General features: G+C 46.4%; 1 protein-coding gene across 3 annotated transcripts in view; it reads left to right on the top strand.

Moving 5' to 3' along the window:
• The first annotated feature begins 609 nt into the window (after positions 1 to 609).
• The window catches only part of Yipf1 (Yip1 domain family member 1), a 30,960-nt gene continuing 15,533 nt past the window's right edge, over positions 610 to 16,036 (top strand). Inside the window, exons 1-7 of one of the 3 annotated variants that reach the window (XM_041652186.1) lie at positions 660 to 747; positions 990 to 1,058; positions 1,784 to 1,862; positions 4,157 to 4,317; positions 9,811 to 9,891; positions 10,111 to 10,198; positions 14,272 to 14,388. In XM_041652186.1, coding sequence (XP_041508120.1) covers positions 1,832 to 1,862; positions 4,157 to 4,317; positions 9,811 to 9,891; positions 10,111 to 10,198; positions 14,272 to 14,388 — 478 coding nt within the window. In that variant the 5' untranslated portion in view covers positions 660 to 747; positions 990 to 1,058; positions 1,784 to 1,831. The other 2 variants (XM_041652184.1, XM_041652185.1) reach the window with 2 other exon arrangements.

Below are 16,036 nucleotides of genomic sequence, written 5' to 3'. Positions count from 1 at the left end.
TTCCAGGTCTCATTCCAAGTCTCTGTTCTCAAAGTGTTCATGGGCTGGCAAAGATGAGCAAACAGTAGCAATTCAGGCGAGCATTGCTAGGGCAGAGGGAAGCCCAGGGCATTAATAGAGCAACAGGAGGAGAAGGCAGCTTTCTCTATGAGGAGGAGGCGGTCCCCGAAGTCCGGAGCAGCTCGTAGACAGTAACCAGGTCCAGGCAGGAGACCGGCCAAAGGTTGCTTGCCAGACCACTCCAATGTTTCTGAGTCCTGCTGTTTGCCACACTTGGGTGGCACAGCTGAGGGAGGCCATCCGTAGCCATCGCCCAAGCTCACAGTGATCAGGAGGACTCCTTTTATTCAGAAGCCAGACTGCAATGGACCCTTTCTTGCTGGTTAAATTTTCCAGAGAAAACTGGAATTAGTGATCTATTTTTTTTCTTTTCTCGATTATTTTTCATTGCTCTATAAGGTATAAATAGTGAGTAAAACACTCCCGAACTCCTGAGATTTCCCCTACTTGTGTCTGTCTCTTTAAGTCCTTCAGATGGGCGGGGCCGGCTGGTAGAGCTTTGCAGCTCGGAAGTCTCCCAGGGCTGCGCTGGCTTTAAGAGAGGGGGCGGTGCTCTGCCCGGAGGAGGCGGAGAAAACCCCTTCCCTCCCCCGGATCTCCGGCTTCCGGGAACAGGCTGGAAGGCCCTTAGTGCTGAGCATCCCAGGCCCCAACATTCCCTGGACAACTGGACCCTCTCCCTGCGAGGTGAGGCCGTCGGGGCTTCTGGGCCAGTTGGGGAAACCTCCTGCCTGCCCGGGCCACTTACTGCTCAGCAACCCTCTCCCCAAGCCGGCCTGTACATCCCCTGGGTCCCTGGCTTCAGGGTCGCCAGCCAGCACTCAAGCCTACAAATTGCCCGGCTCTATGCTAAGCACCCTATAGGCACTATACCTTACACTCACTATCTTACTGCATGGTCTAGACACCATCATGAACCCATTTTACAGATGAGGAAGCTGAGGCCTCGAGGAGCGCACACACAGCAGAGAAGCAACAGAATCGGGACTCAAACCCAGGTCTGTCTGACCCCAGCATCTAAAACTGGCTGCCTTGGAGTGCCTTCCCCATCACTACTTCCAAATCCTAGTTCCCCTTCCACTTGCTTCCATCCCCAGGCTTCACCTGGTCCCTAAACATTTACCCAGTGAGTGACCCTTGCAGCCAGTCTGTTTTTGGTTGATATGGGGCCTCTTGTAACCCTTACAGGCCTCACCAAGTAGCTTAGTTAACCTTAAACTTCCTGATTCACTTTCCTCCACCCGCTAGGTGCTGGGATTACAGGCATACACGAGATTTTGCAGGTCCTGGGTATTGAACCCAGGACTTCCAGCATGCTAGGCAAGCTCTCTTTCAAATGAGCTACAACTCTAGCCTTCAGTTCCTTTATAACAGCTTCAATAATATCTGATATTTAGACATAGTCCTTAAATAAACTCCCAGAACCCCCTGAAAATAGGCAAGGGAAGGCATTTGTGGCAGGGGAGATTGTCCCCAAGCACAGTCAGAGTCCTATTCGGAGACTCACATGGCGGAAGGAGAGAACTGATTCCCATCACCACACGAAGTGTGCATACAGTTTTAATTTTTAAGTCAGGCACTCACTGTGTAGAGCAGGCTGCCTCTGTCTCCGAGTGCTGGGGTTTGTGCCAGCCGCTGCAGCTGGCTGTAGAAGTTCCTTTTACTGTGATTTCTTACTGTAGATTGTTCTGTTTTCCTAAGCTTATGTATTTCTTTGTTTTAGACCCCTGGAAATTCTCTTCCTCATCCGTGGGAAAGAGCCTCTGGCTGAATGGCAGCCGCAGATGACTTACAGTTTGAAGGTATGGCAGTGGGTGCCCACCTTTGTCCTGCGGTCATGGCTTCCGCAGCCACGGCAGTGGGTTTTATTATTGACACATACATTAAAGGATTTTATTTCAAACATAGTGGTAAGAAGCTGTTGGCCACACCCAGGTTTTTCTAGTTTGACCGTCCCAGCTGTTCATTTTCCTCACAGAATTCTTCTGATTGGCAGCAGGCATCATGACTTGGGCATAGCAGTTGCCTTGTGTTTTCTAAGCACTTGCTGTACGGACGCTGTTGCAAATACTTTATGAGTGACAACTTATGTAATCCTTCTTATTTCGAGTTTATAAAGTCATCACTCTTCTTGGGTTTTTAGTAAGGAAACAGGCAAAGAAAAATCCAATTCTCCGCCCAGGAGTCAGGACTTAAACCCAGGCAGGGTGACATCACAGACTCTCCACTGTCTGAGGAAGATTTGATGTTTGGCAAACACTGTCACAACCGTAATTCTCTACCTTGTATTTGACACCCGTAAGAGCACTTGCTGCTCTTTCAGAGGACCTGAGTTGGGTTCCCAGCACTCATCCACATCAAGTGGCTCTCAACTGCCTGTAAATCCAATTCCGGGGGATCTGATGCCCCGTTTTGTCCTCCAGAGACACTCACACACAGGTGGCATACACTCACCCAAACACACACACAAACATAAATAAAAGTAAATCAAGTGTCCGGCTGTTCCGGCTGTTTCTCGCCCCCTCTTCATCCCATCAGGTTCAAGGTACATGGTCGTCTTTGTCATTGTGTGCCTAAATTACAGCCCTGCCTTCTCGGGCTCCTTGCTTCCCATTTCACCGGAAGCGGAAGCTTGGAAAACCAGCCTCCACTCACTGCCTCTGATCTTTTCATTATCCTTTCTTAGCCCATGTTCTTCTCCTCTCTTCCCTTGCCACACTGAGCTTGTGACCTCATAGAGTCCCAGCTAAGGGCCGTTGTGCTGTTTTCTGTTGGAAGTCATCTTCCAGAGAGTTCACTCTGCTCCTCCTCGCTTTCTTCAGCTCTCGCTTCACTGAAGAGCCCTTTGTTGGCCATGCTTCCTAGAAGTACTGTGCGAGGAAGTGCAGGTGTTGTGAATGGTGTTTGCAAAGCCTCTGGGGATGGAGGAAGGTTGTTTAAGTTTTTTTTCTCTCTTTAAAGGGCTAAAAGTTGGCCTGTGTTCCAGCTCATAGACTGGGCAGTGGAGGTTGTTAGCCTGAGGTGACTTGAGAGGAGGCCAGTGATGCTGAAGATGAAGCTATAAAAATGGATATTAAGGACTCTGGCTTCAGGAAAGAGCGTGTGGTACTGAGGATAGCATGGAAGGCTGTTCTTTTTTTTTTTTTTTTTTTCGAGACATGATTTCTCTTTAGCTTTGGATCCTGTTCTGGAACTAGTTCTTGTAGACCAGGCAGGCCATGGAAGGCTTTTCTGAGATGACAGGGTGGAGTTCAGGAGCCTTCCAGAAGTCACTGTACTAGGAAAAGATGGAAGCAAAGGAACTTCTGATAGGTCAGAATGTAGAGGCAGACAAGAAAACATGACTGTCAGAAGTCTCACCATCCCAGCCTTGCTTAAGGGGCTGAGGTTGACGAAAGTACCTAGCTCAGAGGAGCGTCTGTGGGTTATTGTGGCAGGAATACACAACTCACACTCCAGAGAGTCTGTGGGTTATTGTGGCAGGAATATACAGCTCACACTCCAGAGAGTCTGTGGGTTATTGTGGCAGGAATGCACAGCTTACACTCCAGAGAGTCTGTGGGTCATCATGGCAGGAACTCACTGTGTAGCTCAGGCTGGCCTTGAACTCACAGAGATCTGCCTGCCTCTGCCCTCCCCTCCCCCCGCCAAGTACTGGGATAAAGGTGTGCACCCGTACCCAGCTATAAGCTGAGTGATTTCTATTCTATTATTTCCGCTTTGTTGTTGGTCCTCATGGTTTCTATGGTGATTATATAGGACTTACTTGAATCAGAGATGTTCAGATGGATCCGGTACCCTACTAAAGACTTTAGATAATGCTCCCCATTCCCCTTCTTCACCATGTTGTGTGCTCAGGTGGATCTCGAATGAAACCCTCCAGCTTCAGCCTCCCTAGTGCTGAGCTTGTTTTCAAAGCCTCTTCTGCTTGTCATAGAGAAGGTCCGTAGCAGAACAGAGATGATAAAGAAGCATGAGGGCCGGAAGCCGGGTCCCTAGGCACGCTGGACGTGCGTTCTACCCTGAGCTTCACCCCCAGCACCAGGGCTGTGAGTATGAAACGGTCTCCAGGCCCCTGTGCTTTGCTTGGTTTCAGAATTTGGCGATGGAGCCACTTTGCTAGCAGCAAATCCAGATGCTACCACAATAAACATCGAGGACCCCGATGAGACTTCCAGACCCCACCCCAGACCCCGAGGAGGCTCCGGAAGGGAAGAGGACGATGAGCTGCTGGGAAACGACTCCCACGAGACTGAGGTTTGAACTTACCATTCAGTTTTGTTCCTTTTACCTTTCTCAGAGCTTAGCGTCCATGCGTTCACTCGTTACTTTTTTGTGTGCCTGGTACAGTGCCAGGCAGTGGTGACCCAAAGGTGTGTGACCCGTGACATCACTTTGTGGGGGAAACAGACAGGTAAACAGGCCATCACCTGTGGGAAGCACTTGTGTATGGGGTGTGGGTCAGGGGAGCCAGAGGGGAGGTTAAGGAAGGCATTCTGGGGTCAGAGGCACCTGGCTAAACCTACTGGAAGAGGAAAGATGGCAAGGGGGATGGATGCAAAGGGAACGGTCTTAGTAAGACACAGAGGTGTGAAAGAGCATGGTGAGGGCTGGAACAGCCTCGTCTTCTGTGTTGGAGCGAAGGGTCACAAAGGCTGGAGGTGAAGCTGCAGACAGGCCAGGACCTAGTTTGTTCTCATACATTCTGAAAGTCATCAGGAGCCAGTGGACGATCCAAACCATCTATCTAGATGAGTTTGAAGATAATTTAGAATTGGTGGCCTTAAATAGACGTTGGAGGGAGACAGACTAGAGTGCAGAAGACTTGATGGAACCAAGCAAAATGGTCTTGACCAGCAGCAGTGGGAGTGGACTCGGCAGGACTTGTGAAGTGGTGTAGGTGAAGGAGAGAACAAAGGCTGCAGAGAGACATGGAGGCCTCGGTCCATGTCTCTCTGGTGTTTACGTCGAGTGGGTCTTTGTGACCACGGGCACAGTTGGAGTGTGTGAGGGGAATAGTAGTTCTTCAGTATTCTACATGTTGAATTATGCCCACAACTCTTGAGAGGGACACTTGCTCAGTATGTAGCGTTGGCTTCACCGTGCAGCTCTTGGGGACCCCTACCAGCCTCGTGGGTCCTTTGTCACAAGTAGGATGGACACCAGACACTGCCTAGCCCTGCAGTGATGGGAATGTGAGTCCGTCAATGGAAAGACATCCAGGAGACTGCGGAGAACTGGAGTTGGAGAAGTGAGCCGCGGGCTGCCCCACTGGGAGAGTGGCCAGGAGCAAGGGCTTACATCTCATTTGGAGGGAAGATTTTAACTGTCGAGTGTTCTCTGAGAAAGGACAGAAACTCCGTGTAGATATGCAGCCGTGCTTGTGGCTCAACACATGATTGTGTGTGCGTTATAGCTCCTGCTGACGGGGCTATTAAAATGCTGCTGTTTTACTTCAGCCGTGTAATGAAGCTCGGGGAAGCCTGCATGGTTGTGTGTACCTTAAATCAAGGTGCTCTAGAGGATGAGGCAGGAGGATTGAGAGTTCAAGGCCAGCTTAGTGAGGGCTACAGAATGAGACTATCTCAAAGACAAAACTAGGAAAGTCTAGGGACAGTCCTGTCCTTGGTCAGAATGAGTGGCACAGGTGTGGTCACTGGTCTGAACCAGTTTGCCCACAGCTTCCTGTTCTTGTTTTTATTTGCCTGCTTGCAGTTCCCTGCCTCACGCTCTTCTTCTTCTTTTTTTTTTTTTTTGAGACAGGGTTTCTCTGTGGCTTTGGAGCCTGTCCTGGAACTAGCTCTGTAGACCAGGCTGGTCTCGAACTCACAGAGATCCGCCTGCCTCTGCCTCCCGAGTGCTGGGATTAAAGGCGTGCGCCACCATCTCCCGGCCCTCACGCTCTTCTTAGAGGTTTCCAGAATGTTTACAGAGGCCAGGACAGAAGATGGGTTACTAACAAAATCATAGCCATGCGAGGGCCAGCCTCAGGGAGTAGGAACCAAGTTGGAAGAACAGGACAGTTTTCAACCAAGTGGCCTTTGGGTATGTGACATCATCCTAAAGAGAACCGAGTACTCTAGAGAGAGGTGGCTCAGAGCACTTGCTGCTCTGCTAAAGGACTAGCATTTGATTCCCAGCACCCCTATTAGGGGACCCCAATCTACCTATACCTGCAACTCTGGGAGATCCAACACCTTCTCCTGGTGTTTGTGAGTACCTGCGTGAATGTGGTAAACACACAGATATTCATAAACAAGAATAAAATTTTTTAAAAAATCTAAAATGTTAAAAAAAAGAACCAAATATTTAGCCCTAGGGTAGAGCACAGAAAAGAATTCAGCTGGGCAGAAGGCTAAATGAAGATATTTATGCTTTTGTGTGACCTATGACCATCAACCATCAAAGAGCACAGCATGAAGGAATAGCTTCTATTATGGACCCAAGCCCTGACATCAGGACCCTCTGTAGACCTAAAGACCTTTGTAGTTACTAATTCCAGATAGTTCAAATATAGGCATTCAAAGGAGACAACAGAAAGTTAGCTTATACAGCTGAAAAAATATTTATCAAAATAACATAATTGCAACTGGGCATGGTGGTACATGCCCTTAATCCCAGCACTCAGGAGGCAGAGATAGGCGGATCTTTGTGAGTTTGAGGCCAGCCTAGTCCTCAAAGCGAGTTCCAGAACAGCCAGAGTTGTTACCCAGGGAAACTCTGTCTTAAAAAAAAAAACAACAACCAAAACAAAACAAAACCACAGTGGTAACTTGGTAAGAAGAACTCGAAGTCCATTTGTAGAAGAACCAGTAGAATTGGATCCAAGCTTTTCATGGCTGTAGGTAAAGTTACAAGGAAGTGACTAGAGATTGTTGGAATCCATCAACTTTTCTCACTCAACACTGGACACTGGTGTTCTTTTTGAGCAGATCCTAAAATAAACAGCTGACATAATTCTCCCATTTTGTCTTATTTCATTTTATTTTCCTTTTTTGAGACAGGGTCTATGTAGTTCTGGCTGGCCTGGAACTCGGAGGTCCACCTACCTCTGCCTCCTGAATGCTGGAATTAAGTGTGGGCCACTGTGGCCAGCGATCAGTCTCTATTAGATTTGCTTTTTCTTCTAACTGATTTAAAATCTTATTACGTTTTCCATCTTCTACTGTGCTTTCCTGTGTTTAAGCCTGAGAAGGTGGCCCAAAATATCCTTTTTCCTCTAATGTTAAGGTTAGTTGAGGTCCCTTAGGGCTGTTTAGAGCCTGTGAGAAGCCCGTTGGCTCTGTTAACCTTTGTTGTGTGTTGGCTCTTCTGCTGGGACATACCAGAGTCTCATGGCCATGTCGTTCCTTGGAAGCATGGGGGTATTCCCTTTTCAATGACCCTCCTCTTTGCAGAATGGCTCCTGGTTAGAGACCAACCTCAGACAGCTGCTGACCAAGAGGACTGGTGACTTTCTGGGGCTGCAGACCCCTTTAGAGGGAGCCCCACATCCTCTGGGTGTTGTCTGACTGTAGGGGCCAAGCACTGAACATTGACTTTTCAAAAAAAAAAAAAAAATCCTTCTGTCTTTCTTAGCAGTGCTTCCAAGCTTTGGTTGTGGAGCACTGGGGTCAGTGCCTCCAGTCTTGAAGGGGAGTAGTGGGCTCTAGTTTTATATTTTGTAGTTTTTATGGGCACAGGGGACACCTTGAGCTATAAAAAGAAACTAGATAGCTGCTTCCTTTAAGCCTGTAAAGTTTTTGGTGCAAGGATGTATTGGAAAGGGGCTGGAGAGATGGCTCAGAGGTTAAGAGCATTGCCTGCTCTTCCAAAGGTCCTGAGTTCAATTCCCAGCAACCACATAGTGGCTCACAACCATCTGAAATGAGATCTGATGCCCTCTTCTGGCTTGCAGGCAGATACACAGACAGAATATTGTATACATAATAAATAAATATTTTAAAAAAAGGATGTATTGGATAGAATTGGTTTGGTTTGGTTTTTTGAGACAGGGCCTTGCTATGTGGCCCTGATTAGTTTGGAACTCATTGTGCAGACCAGGTTAGCTCTGAATTTGCGGCAGTCCTCCAGAGTGATGGTAGTATAGGCATGTGTCTCTGTACCCTGCTGGACAGAATTTTAATTTGGCTTAATTTTTTTCACTTTGGGGCCATCGTAACACAGAGCTGGGTCAGAAGTGGAGCCATAGTACAGATAATTCAGGCCTCTGAGAGGAAACTTAAGGTGTTCACATTGTCACCTTTTAATTAATTAGGCTTTCATTATTATTATTACTATTATTATTATTTTGGTTTTTTTTTTGTGACAGATGCACCTGCCTCATTGTTTTTTTAAAATCCTTTTTTTTTTTTTTGCTCTAGGACTGCCAGGATGGCTCTATGGGTCAGGTGCCTCCTGCACAAACCAGGTAGCCTGAGTGTGATCTCTAACCCATGCAAAGGTGGAAAGAAAGGAGAGAAGCAACTCCACAAAGTTGTCCTCTGACCTCCATGCACCCTTCCTGCACAAAAGAAATGAATAAATATAAAAAACTTTTGTTTTGAGACAGTGTCTCTTGTAACTCATGCTGCTTTTGAACCCATTGTGTACTGAAGCTGGCCTCAAACTTCTCATCCTCCTGCCTCTGTCTTCTTTGTTTCAGAATTACAGGCACATACCACCATTCCTGGCCACATAATTTATTAAGAGGTTACTTTTTTTTTATCAAATTATAAAATATTAAATGACATAAGTAATTAATAATTTCATGGATGGGTATGATGGGCATATTGCAACCCCAGCGCTCCTAGCCATTAGGGAGGTATAGGCAGGAGAATCTAAATCTAAGGCCAGCCTGGGCTACATAGCAAGACTCTGTCTTAAAAAAAAAAAACAAAAAGAAGAAACTGAAGCCAAAAGGAAAGAGAATAACCGTTACCCTTTGTTCTCATTTACAGAAAGACTTCCTAGGTGACTAATGTCCAATTCTTTCAATTATCAGAATGCCTCTTTCTTCCTGGAGTGTCAAGTGTTTGGGCAGGAATAATTACCTCTGCTTGAGGAAGACAGTATTTATTTAATTAAGAGCATGCCGACAAAGAATGGCACTGTTAGAAAGTGTGGCCTTGGAGGAAATGTGTCACTGTGGGGACGGGCTTTGGGGTCTCATATACTCAAGCCACACCCAGGGAGACAGTTTACTTCCTGTTGCCTGCAGCTCAGGATGCAGACAGAGCTCTTAGCTTCTTCTCCAGCACCATATCTGTCTGTGCACTACCGTGTCCTGCCATGATGATAATGAACTAAATCTTTGAAACTGTAAGCCATTCCAATTAAAATGCTTTCCTTTATAAGGGTTGCCGTGGGGGCTGGAGAGATAGCTCAGTGGTTAAGAGCACTGCTCTTCCAGAGGTCCTGAGTTCAATCCTCAGCAACCACATAACTGTCTGTAATGAAATCAGGTGCCCTCTTCTGGCCTGCAAGCATACATGCAGGCAGAATACTGTATACATATTAAATAAATAAATCTTTTTTTTTTTTAAAAAAAGAGTTGCCATGGTTATGGTGTCTCTTCACAGCAATAGAAACCCTAAGGCACATGGGATCCAATGCCCTCTTTTGATGTGCAGACATATATGCAAACAATGTATAAAATATATGCATATATATGAAATACAAATATATATAAATATATGTGTAAATAATTAAAAGAAAAATAAATTGGGAAGTCTACTTGGAGTTAACCATGTTTCCCTTCCCCTCTGACAGTTGCTTGCTGGCCAGAAGAAAAGCTCTCCCTTCTGGACATTTGAATACTATCAGACATTCTTTGATGTGGACACCTACCAGGTTCGTGAACTGGCTTCACTCTTTATTTTCCATTCTGAGATAGAGCAGCCATCATGTGAGAGCCGCTGTACTGGAAGTGGCCTTTCTAAACACAAAGGCTCCCTGCACATAAAAACGCTGTGAGAAAAGCTGAAATGATGAGCTTAGTTGCTCAGTTGCATAGATTAAATCCTAAGGAAAATGAACCTTCAGCAGAATTACTGCTGTGTTACCTTGCAGGTCTTTGACAGAATAAAAGGGTCTCTGCTGCCGGTTCCTGGGAAGAACTTTGTGAGGCTGTATGTCCGCAGCAACCCAGATCTCTACGGTATGTACTATGCCCTTGCTTCCCTCCCGCATCCTGCTAAGTTCCAGTAAACGTGGGGGTTGCCTGGAAGGTTAGAGAATTGCACTGCTAGTGGAGTGTACAATGTCTTATTGACTTTGTGAGGTTTAGTAACAATGTTTGCAGAGAGTTTTGGGGGAGAAGAATTTCATCTTTTGTGAGTGCTGCAGCTGCATTAATCGTTCTTTATGTCTTCAGGTGACGTTGGTGTAGGCTTGAGGCAGGTGGGCCTTTCCGAGTTCTGTTGATTCTCCTCCATGGAGGGTTTGGTGGGGTGGGGTGAGTGTGCAGTAGGTTTTTGTGGTCTCAGGCATTTGGATATTTGGTCCCCAGTTTGTGGCACTGTTTGGGTGGGATTAGGAGGCGTGGCCTTGCTGGAGGAAGTATGTCACTCAGGCAGGCCTTATGATTTCAAAAGCCATGTGCCATCTCCAGTTCGCTCTTTCTGTTTACTGCTTGTGGTTCAGCCTGCGAGCTCACAGCTGTTCGGCTTGCCTGCTGCCACACTTCACCGCTGTGATGGCGATGGACCATAAGCCTGCTTGAGTCTTCTGTGAGTTGCCTTGGTCATGGTGTTTTAGCACAACAGTAGAAAAGTAACCAGTCCAGGTCCGGCTTTGTTACTCATGTACTGAGTTCCTTCTCAGCTACCAGGGTGTGTGTGTAGGGGGGGAGGTGAGGGGCGTGACAGTGGCTCTCCATTGAGTCTAAAGCAGGGATGGGCTAAGGAATGGGTGTAACCCCTGACTGCTTTGCTTCTGAGGAAAACACAGAGGCTCACCCAGGGCTCCTGAGGAAAGGACTGCACACCATGGCCTTTTGTCTTTGAGGGGAGATGAGGCAAGAAGGCAGCGCTGTTCTTTCCTTGGACTCCTATGCTGGGCTGCCCGTTCTGAGGGCAGCTCTTCTCCTGCAGTTAATGTTTTCTGGAAATGTCCTCAACAGCTGCCCAGAGGTGTGTTTCCTAAGTGAGTAAATCCAAACCAGGCTGGCAAGATGGCTCATGGGTAAAAGTGCTTGCTGTGCAAAGCTGGTGTCCTTATTTTGATATTGAAAACCCAGTGGTGGAAGGAAGGAACCAACTCACAAACGTTGTCCTTTGCCCTCGTGCGTGTCCTCACGTGGGCCACTCTGGATGTGTGTGAAGACTCAGTTGACATTGGGAATCTTTCTCTGTTGCTTTTCACTCTTTTCTTTGAGGCAAGCAGGACCTCTGTAGTCTTAGAGTGAGATCTGTAAGCATCAGCACGGATAGATCTGAGAATAATGACAAATGAAGAAGCTGATGAAGGGTGGGAATGCTGTTGTTGATATCACTAACAGTTGATTGTACACGCTCCTGTGAGCACCATATGTGAGACCAGAGGTCAGCATTGGGTGTCTTCCTCAATTTCTCTTCCCTTAATTATTTGAGGTACCCCTCCTGCCCCCATCTCCCCAGCACTGGCTGGTCGCAGTCCCAGTACCCCTCCTGCCCCTGTCTCCCCAGCACTGGCTGGTCACTGTCCTGGTACCCCTTCTACCCCCATCTCCCCAGCACTGGCTAGTCACAATCCCGGTACCCCTCCTGCTCCCGTCCCCCAAGCACCAGCTTGTAGCTAGTGTTTCTCTGTCCCACCTGCCAGCTCCCAAAAAACTACATGGAGATTTTTTATTAATTATGGAAACTTAGTCATTAGCTTAAGACTTGTTTCTAATTAGCTCTTATAACTTAAATTAACCTGTTTCTATCAATCCATGTGCTGCCATGTGGCTTTATTACCTCATCTACGTAGTGCCCATACTGCCCGCTCTGTGTCTCGTGGTATCTCTGTCCTTCTTTTTCCCAGCATCCTCTGTGCCTGGGTATCCTTTCTAGCTATTGGCTGTTCAGCTTCTTATTAAACCAATTGAGTAACATATCTTTACACAGTGTAGGTCAGATATCTCGCTACACAGGCTAGTCATAATCCCAGTCCCCCTCCTACCTCTGTCTCCCTAGCACTGGCTGATCACAATCCCAGTCACCCTCCTGCCCCATCTTCCCAGCAGTGGGATTACAAGTGTACATGGTTGTGTGTGGCCTTTCACATGAGGGTAGGAAATGAAATTCGGACCCTTACACTTTCATATCAGATATGTTACTGAGCCATCTCCCCAGCCCTATTAAAAAGACACTTTTAAAGCAGTATATGTACACCTGTTTGTTTTATTATTCTTTGCTCTTTTCTCTGTTACAAATATTTCACAATATAAAATTAATCATATAATACACATCACATCCCCTGGAACCAAAATTACAGACACTTGTGAGTGCTGGGTATCAAACCCGGGGCCTCTGGAAGCGCAGCCAATGCTCTTAACCACTGAGCCATCTCTCCAGCCCTTGCTAAGCTTTTTGGTAGTGAAGATTTTGTAGATTTTGCTTTGATTTTTGTGTCTCTTGTGGTGTAGGAAGTTAAAAATAATGCTGTGAGATTTGCCTGGACCCTGGCACAGCACCAGCACTCTTCGAGAGGAAGCAAGTGACTTGCAGAAATTGGGTGTTGGTGGCTCCTTGGGGTCACTGATTACCCAGGTTCCCTTTCTTTCCCACCTTCAGGAGTCGAATACTTGCCTTTGAAAAGCCCTCATCCAGCTGTTATTCTCCCCAAATGCAGTAATTGTATTAACTTTATGATATTTCAAGGTGTCTGAAATTAGCTCTGAAGATACTGCCAAATATTAGTGAAAATGAAAAATTTAAATCTCTCAATTTAAAAACTGTCATTTTTTTCTACATAGTAAATTACTTTTTGTATGTGTATGGTGTTGTGTGTGTGATATATATGTGTGTTGTGTGTGCATACATGCAGGCATGTGCACATGTGCATACATATGTGTTTGTGTGGAAATCTGAGGTGACACTGGCTGTTTTTTCTGGAATACTCTCTACCTTCGTTTTTTGAGGCAGGTTTCTCACTGAATCTGAAGCTCATCTCTTTGGCTAGTCTGCCTGTTCAGGGAGCCTCAGAGATCGCCCTGTTTCTGTTTCCTGCCCCTTCTCCCACCAGAATCTGGGGCTGCAGCACATGGTGTTGTGTGTGGTTTTCACATGGGTGCTGGGGAGCCCCACACAGATTGTCAGTCTCGTCTGACAGAAGGGCTTCTCTGTATAGCCCTGACTGTCCTGGAATCCCCTCTGTAGACCAGGCTGGCCTTGAACTCACAGAGATCTGCCTGCCTCTGCCTCCTGAGTGCTGTGATTAAAGGTGTGCACCATCACTGTCCAATTTTTTTTTTAAAAAAAATAAGATGTATTTGTTTTATTTTCTTATATGTATGAGTATTTTGCCTTTCCACATGTGTGTGTACCACAGACATACCGGGTACCTGCAGAAGTCAGAGAAGGGTGTTGAATCCCCCAGAACTTGAGTTATAGATTGTTGTGAGCTACTATGGAGGGCTGGGAATTGAACTCAGGTCTTCTGCAAGAGCAACAAGTGCTCTTAACTGCTATGCCATCTCTCCAGACCCCTTAATACTTTTTCTAGGTAGAAGGGGAAGAGGATGGTGTTAAAAAAATCAAGCATGCTGGGCAGTGGTGGCAGCCTGGTCTACACAAAGAAACCCTGTGTTAAAAAACCAAAACCAAACAGAGCAAATAAAGAACTCAAGCACACGATGAAAGGAGTTTCTGTTTTTCTGAGGTGAAAGTGGAAAGGGGCACAGCCAGATGTGTGTGCATGGACTATGTCGTCTGTATGGAATATGCACGCACATGCATGTACACGCGTATACACAAAACCACTTATATATAGTGTTGACTGTTTCTGGCAGGATTCTCTAGGAACTGCTGGGAGCTCTTGGGATGTAAGTGCTGGGCTGGAATGAGAGGGAAGAAAGCTTCTTGCTTTTTTCCCTGTATTCTCTTTTGAACTTGGAAGTATTATTATTATTTTTTTTTTTTGTATGTATGCAGTAGCATCTTGTGGGCTGTCTGCTTGACTTGGAACTCACTGTGAAGACCAGGTTGTCCTCAAACTTGTGAGTGCCTCATCTCCTCTCTCTGTGTCTTCTTGTTGCTTTCTCTGCAGGCCCTTTTTGGATATGTGCCACCTTGGTCTTTGCCATAGCAATCAGTGGAAACCTTTCCAACTTCTTAATCCACCTGGGAGAGAAGACATACCATTATGTGCCCGAATTCCAGAAAGGTAGGTATAGTGTGTAAGTCATTTAGGGTATGGACTGTCTCTGTGAGCTTTTACCCTCTGAGCACAGCGTCCAGTCTCTAGGTGCCGCATCCCTGCTCTCAAATACAGCTCCACATCGCATCTGTATAATTCACAGTCCTCCCAACGATGGTAAAAATCTATTGCATATAACCCTTCCATCCTAAATGTATATTATTCAGTGGCACATCTATATTCACAGTGTTGTAAATCTATATGATTTTTAGGGAAGCTGTCAGACTGAGTAGTGAGTGACTCGAGTTTATTCTAAAAATATACAAAATGACTAACACAGTGTGCATGAAGCTTGGCTGCAGCAGCGTTTGCATTATCTGGGGGCTACAAACAGCAGAGCCATTGTTCTTTATGTTCTGAAGGCTCAGCTAGCTAAGATGCCTGTAGCTCCTAATTATAAGGCATCTCGAGCATCGTGGGAAAACAGTAACTGTGCCAAATGGGTGCCTGTCATGTTGGCGGTTTTGCTGACAAGTCTGCAGTGGTCAAGACTTGGAGAGGGTCACACAGAACGAGACCCCAGCGTGGGCTTGTAAACAACACTCTTGCTTTAAAATGTCCTTCTTCTTTCTCTACCTTTTTTTTGATTTGTGTGTGTATGTGTATAGTATGTGAATGCGTGCCCATGTATGAGTTTGAGCATGTGTGCCACATTACACACGAGGTCAGAGGTCATCCTGGGTGTTGGTCCTCACCACCTTGTTTAAGGTGTGTTATGTTGACTGCTGCATGCTTCAGACTAGCTGGCCTGTCAGGTTCCAGGGTTCCCCTGTCTTCATCTCCCGTCTCATTGAAGGTGTACTAGGGTCAGAGATTCACACCATTGCATCCAGCTTTAATGGCATCTAGGGAATCCTAACTCAGTACTCAGCTTTGCCATCAGTGTTTGCCCACTGGACTGATGCCTGTCCATTAAAAGCAATGACAACCACTATTTGGCAGTGAAAAGAAAACAGATTACAGGGACTTGCAGGTGACATCCAGCCCAAAGTGAGGAAAGTTGGCCTTATTAGATTTTATCAAGGCCTGGGTGTCCTTCCTTATGCACACCCTGCTAGGAGACTGTGTGCAGCCTGGATAAGAGTACAGGCTGCCCAACAGAACACCGGCCATAGGTCCCAGCCCTGCCATTCACTCACTTCTGCCTCTGAGGCAGTGTTCTGAGTCTCAGATTCCTCATTGGCCAAACAGAAATGATAAAACTCACATAGTAGGGCTGGCGTAAGAATAAAGAGTTGAGCCAGGTGTGGTTGCTCACCCCTGTAAGAGGCCAGAGGATCAAGAGTCTGAGGTTAGTCCAGACAGTGTGTTCTAGGACAACATGAACTGCACAGTGGAAGAAAGTTTTGGATGTGTAAGTAGGTTAGAATAGTGGTGTGTGAAAGAAATCAAATAAATATAATTATTGCCATGTCTATGTGCGTGTCTATGTATAAAGGCTTCTATTAATGTGAGCACATTCAAGTGTTCTTCCTTCTCTTTCTCCCCTTTATTCTATGTAAATTGTGTGTATGTGTGTGTGTATGTGAGAGAGAGAGAAAGAGAGGGGGGATTGAGAGAGGGGGGGGGGAGAGAGAGAGAGAAAGAGAGAGAGAGAGAGTCGGAGTCCATGTAT

Source organism: Microtus oregoni, unplaced genomic scaffold (assembly GCF_018167655.1).
Source record: "Microtus oregoni isolate MIOR12 unplaced genomic scaffold, Mior012 000005F_ref0000423, whole genome shotgun sequence".
NCBI lineage: Eukaryota > Metazoa > Chordata > Mammalia > Rodentia > Cricetidae > Microtus > Microtus oregoni.
This window is presented reverse-complemented; position numbering and strand designations above follow the sequence as displayed.